Here is a 7,820-nt window from a genome sequence, read left to right on the forward strand (position 1 = left end):
ATCCCAAAGTATTATTAGATATCAGTCAGCTACAGGTGGATAATGGACATGGTCTTGAATCAATATGATACAATATCGAAGAAAATATGCTTGTGCTGTATTACTGTTGACATCCAAGAAGGCTGCCTGTGGGCCACCTTGATTTCAAATCAGTCAAAAAAAAAAGGTACAATGCACAACTAGGGACCAAGGGGAAGCTCCCTATGAAATCTGACAAAGATCCATCCAGTACTTTTCCAGAAATAGCAGTAACAAACGTTTACTTTCAAACTCCAAGATGGCTGCCTGTCGGCCATCTTGAATTTGAATCTGTCCAAAAAAGGTACAAAGCACAACTAGGGACAAAGGGGATCCTGTATATGAAATTTGAGAAAGATCCATCTAGAACTTTTCCATAAATAGCGGTAACAAGAATTGTTTACCGCAGGACGGATGGACGGACGGACCACGGATGCAGGGCGATTTGAATACCCCACCATCTGATGATGGTGGGCTAAAAAGCAAAAAAAGGAAATAAAAAAAAATCATGATAATAGGTTCCCAACCAGTGTTCGCATTTCCTGAATGTATATATGTATATATATATTTGTTTTAATGTAAATAATAAATACGACAGATACAAATATAAAATACATGATATTTCCTTTTTATTGTCCTTATGAACCTTCCAGAAATCACTTAAACAATGACGAGTAAGACTACATGACTAATAACAGAACACTAAGATGAGTACTACAGGATCCTACAGGTGTCTGGATGTTTAAAAACATGCTACCACATAACCATCCAAAACAAAACATTTAAAAATCGACACAAAAAATGAATACTTGATGCAAGTGTTTTAAGAACATAAAATGTTTATGAGACCGGAGAATATAAGTAATGAAATATTTACATTTGAATGACCTTCCCAACTTGTTTACATCTAGATTTCAAACCTTGTTATGTAAACATTTCTTTTTTTTTCCTTCAACTGTCTTTTCAGGGTTTTCTTGAGTTTGTATTTTTCCCTTTGTTTTTTTTCTTTTTCTCTCTCTTTGTTACATACCTGCCTACAAGACTACAGTGATATATTTTTGGCCGGTTACTAGAAATATCAGTAGTCTTTACGACAGTTACATAACAACACAATCTAGGTTGTACAAGTTGGGGGTGTAATATAAACATGATCCTCCAATCAAATCAGGTCGTGATTGTTTTATACATGTTATAAATGACCACATCCATCCTTACATACACAGTTATAATACTACCATTCATACATCTCTCAGACCTTCCAAAAATGGCGTATTGATGTCCTTATTTACCAGGTTGTTTACAGTCATGTAAACAAATAGATCAACTTTGTTTACATCTTGGACACCAGCTTCACAGGAATAAACTATTTGCTACCATTGATTACTAAACCCAGATTTGACCGACAGCTTGAACCGTAGTGAAAAATTAAACAAAATACATCCAAGCAAAAAGACCTGAAAGTTTTGTATCCAATACTTGCACGCTCATTAGCAAATGAGGGGAGAGAACTCAACCATTTCACCAAGGTCATACTAACAATTTTTTTGAAAATCAACAGAATCTAAAATTAAATCTACACTTGATTCATATTGCCACTGATTCTTGCCACTATAAAATAAAAAGTTTTCCAAGGAGAAGATAATCATTTTCTTCAGTCTCAATAATTTCTAATTAAATCATTACTTGTCAAATTAAAACCGAAGGATACTGGAAAATTACCAGGCAGATCATGCCAGCATGCTCAAGAAACCAATCCACTTAGCTTCATAAATAACTGCCAATGGCTACAATGTAAACATCAAGCAGATTTCAGGGAGACTTTTTGTAAAAATATCATATCTGTTAAAATGTTTTTAGAAAAAAACATTTGATTCTTCTATAAAAGGATTTACACAATATTAGGTAAAACTTAGCCTAAAATAAGTCAATGACACAATCATAAAAATCAGTTGAAAAATGCCCATAGCGGTATTTATATCTATATGGATCATTAAAGCTGCAGTAAATTCTACCCATACATCAGAGAGACGCTCAGATAACCAAGCGAAACAAGAAATTAAATAGGGGGGACAAAAAATGTTAAGATATACATAAATTAGGTTTATTGTCTGAATTTGGTAAATTATCAAACATTCAACACACACGTAATGGCTGAAAATTTCCTTCATTTCCATTTATTAAATAACTTGGTTTCAATATTAAAATAATTTTGGCATTCTGGATGTGAAGGATCAATCAAGCTTTCATATCAAATCATTGTTTTTTTTTTACATTTTTTTTTGGGGGGGGAGGGTTGTTTTTTTCTTTTTGTACTCGTTAAATTTTCCCTTACTTAACAATAGCTAAAATATAATAATAATAGGAATATACATGTGCCATTATGTTAACACTGTGAAATATACAGGAAATCCAGGGACCTGAATATCTCTTCTGGTCTTTATTTGTACAAATATGTGTAAACTAATATGTCAAGTATGGTAACATGTTATTCAAATCAGCAAAATAAGGACAACCCCAGAATGATTAGATTTTTTAATGGAAGCGTTTTCCTTTCCCTATTTTCATAGATGTTTTTATTTCCCCAATAAAATCTCTATCTTCTATAACCTTAAAAAACTGAATGAATGAAGTATGTTTATACCAAACTAGGTAAGCTTTTTGAAAACAAACATTGAATTCCTTAACTTGTTATGAGGAATAAGACATTCAAATTTCACCTGTATAAAAGCATATAAAGTATTTTGTCCCAAAGGGGTGCTGCACTTCATTTGAAGAAAATGAAGTTAGTTTCCTTGGGCTAGGGATTTGTAACCCAACGCTTGTTAAAATCAATCCAGTCATTCTGGATAAGTGGTTTTTCATTGAAATTTGACAGACTAACAAAAGACAACATGGCACATAAGCTCACTAAAACCATTTAGCCAATATGCTGCAGTAACATTGAAAACACAGAAAATTTCCACTTTGCGAAATAACGGTTTAGACAGTTTGATCACATCTCATTATTTACTGGTCCAATGCTGTGAGTCCCATTTGTTCATTCACTTAATGTAATCACAAGCTGACACAAACTCCAACCCCATATAGCTTTATCCAAGTCAAGTAAGAAACGGACATGTCAATCTTGTTTTCCTGCCGAGCAAGCTGTGGATTTGTGGTAAGAATTTATGTGATGATTGCAATGCAGTCCCGTCTCACGCACTCGCTGCCCGATACACCGCGGCAATGTCACTGTCTCCGTATCCCAGCCTTCTTGCCTTCTTGTACAACTGAAATAAATATAGCAAAGTCAACAAAATATCATACAAAATATTGATGTTGAAAACAAATTGATAGCAACACTTTAAACTTGTAAACACCCAGAGTAATTTAAGATCTAAGACAACAAAGCAACACCATAAATAACATAACACCACCTTAATATACATAGCAACACCGTGACTAACATGCAACATCTAAAGAAACAGTAACCCCTGAAGAAATATAGCAACACCTAAAGTAACATAGCAACACCAGAAGTAACATAGCAACCCCTGAAGTAATATAGCAACACCAGAAGTAATATAGCAACACCTAAAGTAGCATACAACCCCTGAAGTAATATAGCAACACCAGAAGTAACATAGCAACACCAGAAGTAACATAGCAACCCCTGAAGAAATATAGCAACACCTAAAGTAGCATACAACCCCTGAAGTAACATAGCAACACCAGAAGTAACATAGCAACATCTAAAGTAACATAGCAACTCCTGAAGTAATATAGCAACACCAGAAGTAACATAGCAACACCAGAAGTAACATAGCAACCCCTGAAGTAATATAGCAACACCAGAAGTAATATAGCAACATCTAAAGTAGCATACAACCCCTGAAGTAATATAGCAACACCAGAAGTAACAAAGCAACATCTGAAGTAACAAAGCAACATCTGAAGTAACATAGCAACATCTGAAGTAATATAGCAACACCAGAAGTAATATAGCAACATCTGAAGTAACATAGCAACCCCTGAAGTAACATAGCAACACCAGAAGTAATATAGCAACATCTAAAGTAGCATACAACCCCTGAAGTAATATAGCAACACCTGAAGTAACAAAGCAACATCTGAAGTAAAAAAGCAACATCTGAAGTAACATAGCAACACCAGAAGTAATATAGCAACATCTACAGTAACCTAAGAAACACCTGAAGCAAAACATAAAATTTTACAGCTACATCAAAAGTAAAATGACATTATTATCTTCATACCTCATTTGCCGCTGCAGCTACATACAGTGGCTGTTCTACTTTGTCTCCTAGCATCAAGGCAAGACGAAGGTCCTTCTGTTGGTGCATGAGAGGGAAGTGCGGATCATACTTCTGGTTCAGTATTGCTGTAAAAGTCAAAGTTCAAAGGTTAGCACAAGCATTTATTGAAATAATGTCCTGACATGAACCATCAAGGTTTTATGCTTAGGCATTACATATAAGTATATATAGAAGTTTTGCATTTCTCAAGTGCTGTCAGAATGTATTGTCATAGAAAAAAAAAATTATTTATTTTATTCAATGGATCTCTTCTTAATTTTCTTGTTGCTACATATACAAGGGAGTTAATTTTCCTAACAACTGGTCTCCCTCATTTTGAATAAAAAAGAGAGATTGGATTTATACTGGTATTTTAAAATTATGTCTGTCACCTTCAGTTGGTTCAATACCAAAAACATTACAGGATTATGGCATATCTGGAGACGCCGTAAGCCTTTTAAGATAAATAGAAGTTTTGACAAACAGAGATCCAAATAATTCCATGTTAGACTATTTTTGACAGATTACAGGTCTTTTTCAAACAGTTACATCCTTTGATATACAAGTTCATAAAAAAGCTTTAAATTTGTGAATCAAGTATACATTGGCACAAGCCAGAACTACAGAGTTACGTACCCTGACTTTTGTGAATGATTGTTGGACAAGAGAGAGCACCTATGGAGAAGACCTCTGCCACATCTTCCTGGTCCAAACCAACCTTCTCAGCCATTGCCATGCCCTCTGATAAACCGGCCACAACTGATCCCATCACCATGTTGATAATAAGCTTCATCCTCGTTGCCTGGCCAACGTCTGCTCCTGGAGGAATTAAAAGGAATCACATGATAAAACCATGTTTAAAAACAATGCTAAGGCAGCAGTTTTTATTGTATGATTGAATTACTTATGCCATAAATCTTGAGAACCAAGAGAAAATTTCAGACTCAAAAACTGGAACTGAGCTATAACAAGACAATGATACAGCACCTTTAGCCATGATTTACAATGAACACCACTGGGTGTAAAACCAAGCCTGGGTTTTAAAAAAAAATCCTAGGTTTATCATAAAGTATACAACTGCTACATAGCAACAGAATAAAATATCATTCACAATTCAATATCATCATATGTATCATGTTTCCAAAGAATTCGTAGGAAGGTTAGGTAATGTTACTCAAACAAACTTTCACCTATATATATAGCCACTCTGTTGCCAGGATATTTGTATATTAACTTTGTCATAATTTCTTTATATAATATCACTTTTCACTATTACTTGATGTACAGGCAGGCAACTACTGCACAGATAAACAGAGGTCAGGTCAAAGGTAATGTAATATCATGTTTTACTGCACAATCACAGGTGAACACAAACCTATCCATAATTAATATGATTGTGACAAACCACTATTCAATGTCATTAGCATCATCAAGAAATGCTCAACCAATAACTTCTTTCCTTCTTCTAGACACTAACCTAAATATAAAGACTTCTTTCCAATTGCTTCAAAACATGAGAAACAGTCATCATATAATTTGCGTTCTCCAGCTGCTAAGATAATGAGCTGTCCCTCCAGGGCGGGAACTCTGCTGCCCACGACTGGCGACTCGAGGAATACACCTCCCCGAGCCATAATGGCCTCCCCTACATCCTGCATTGTCTCCTCATCAATCGTGGACATCTCCACAAAACATTTTCCTTTAGTGATACCTTGAAGCACTCCAGAGTTTCCAAACACAAGCTGTAATACAAGGTACACTTTATAACAAAGGAACACAGCATGTCTTCAGCAGAACGGGGCAGGTCCTGCATTCTCCATGACAAAATATTTGATATATGTCAAGGAAACAGTATTACTGAACAGGATGGAGCAAAATATAGTAAATATTTCAAATTATCAATAATGACATCATCAAAAATTGAATAACTCAATTCTTACTCTACTCTACCTTGTAGCAACACAAAATGTCAAAAGGGAGATAACCCAAAGTGAAATGATACCATCAGCACCTTGTAAGGGATGCAACTCCAATCCTCTCGAAGAAAAATTTATTTTAATTAGAAATGTTGGAAACATGTTCCTTAACCCATTGCTATGTTTTAATAGTAAAATTTAGCCATAGTCCAACAATAAGTCACAATTAAAAAAAAAAAAAATAAGACACACAAAACTTAATCTTCCAATCTTCCTGTACAGCACTGCTGATTTCCATAAAAACCTTTTTGTACAAAATATCAGCGTCCTATTATTATCAATGAGTTGGATGTGTTTCACTGTTTGACAGTCTCTGGTTCAAAAGACGTGAAAATTTAAGAAAGATTGTCATTCAAGTTTCCATTTCCACTGCACAGCATCAACGTTTATTTAAAAAATAATCTCCCCAGAAATCAACATTACATTGTTATTAAGTGCATGCAGATTCTGGAAAAATTGTCAACCATGACAGACGAACGAACAGATTAAAGAACGTCAATTCTTGCTACTCTGAACATTTTGTGGCAGAGGCATAAAAAGAATGAAGAAGATAGAAACCATTTCAAAGATAACGTTTGTAAAAGCACCATTGATAGACATCTTATTCCATAAAAGGTTGCCATATACAGCAGAAGCTCTACTTCACAATGATCTGTCCAGACATTTTGATAAATCTAACATTTTTCCTTCACTTTCCCGATTGTCATTCTTATCTCCATATCCTACTCACGTCTTTAACTGCTGTTGAGTCAGCCACACAGGAGAAGGTGATATCACAGCGTTGGATAACTTCAGCAGGGTTGTTTCCCTTTAATGCTCCAGCTTTTACAAATTCTCGGCACTGCAATTACACAAATATACAATACCATCAATATAGTATAGAAAGAATAGGCTGACCATCAATGATAAGGGGCTGAAAGTTAAGGACCTAATGGATCATTGTTTTAAACCTTCCTTGGGAATCATTTTAATGAGGACAAGCAATCCTTTCTCACTTTCTTGGAAAAGATTTTTCATAACAAAACAGGTACCTGTGACATTGGAACTGAATATTTCAAGTCAGTAGAGTTTTATCCTTGTAATAAGCCAACTAATAAAACATTACAGCGAAACTTCACCTACAAAATACTATCAAATTAACACCACTTTTGTCGATTTCCAAAGATGGTCATAATAGTGAGGTTTCACTGTGCCACGAAATGCCTTACTACCCCAATTCGAAATCCATTTACATTTATTTGTTTGTTTTTGGAGGGTTTTTGTTTTGTTTTTGTTTTACAAATTTTGTTTGTATGACTTTTCAAATTACTCAAGGATATACATTGGAATGACATTATAATTCTTTTATTCCAGTAATTTATTACAACTCTTTGATTCAGGGTTCATATGAAGAAGTTACTATGAGGAGAAGATGATGATAGAAGACAAGCACTGTACTATCGTAATACATCTCCTCATACCAAGTGAGCTCATCATTCTCAGCTCCAACATGTTAACATTGTTAGGGGTCAGTATTATACCAGACATGAAAATG

At 34.8% G+C, this 7,820-nt stretch overlaps 1 protein-coding gene across 5 annotated transcripts in view; it reads right to left on the minus strand.

The window, feature by feature from the left end:
• Nucleotides 1-625: 625 nt before the first annotated feature.
• LOC132559473 (uncharacterized) overlaps nt 626-7,820 on the minus strand; it is a 46,058-nt gene continuing 38,863 nt past the window's right edge. For all 5 annotated transcript variants that reach the window (XM_060224099.1, XM_060224096.1, XM_060224097.1 and 2 more), the window contains 5 exons: nt 7,017-7,127; nt 5,788-6,052; nt 4,947-5,129; nt 4,272-4,396; nt 626-3,287 (listed from right to left, as the gene is read on the minus strand). In XM_060224099.1, the coding sequence (XP_060080082.1) occupies nt 3,213-3,287; nt 4,272-4,396; nt 4,947-5,129; nt 5,788-6,052; nt 7,017-7,127 (759 nt within the window). In that variant the 3' untranslated portion in view covers nt 626-3,212. The remainder of the gene's footprint in view (nt 3,288-4,271; nt 4,397-4,946; nt 5,130-5,787; nt 6,053-7,016; nt 7,128-7,820) is intronic.

Source organism: Ylistrum balloti, unplaced genomic scaffold, assembly GCF_031769215.1.
Source record: "Ylistrum balloti isolate Yb309-2 unplaced genomic scaffold, AGI_CSIRO_Ybal_v1 Utg370920, whole genome shotgun sequence".
NCBI classification, from domain to species: Eukaryota; Metazoa; Mollusca; class Bivalvia; order Pectinida; family Pectinidae; genus Ylistrum; species Ylistrum balloti.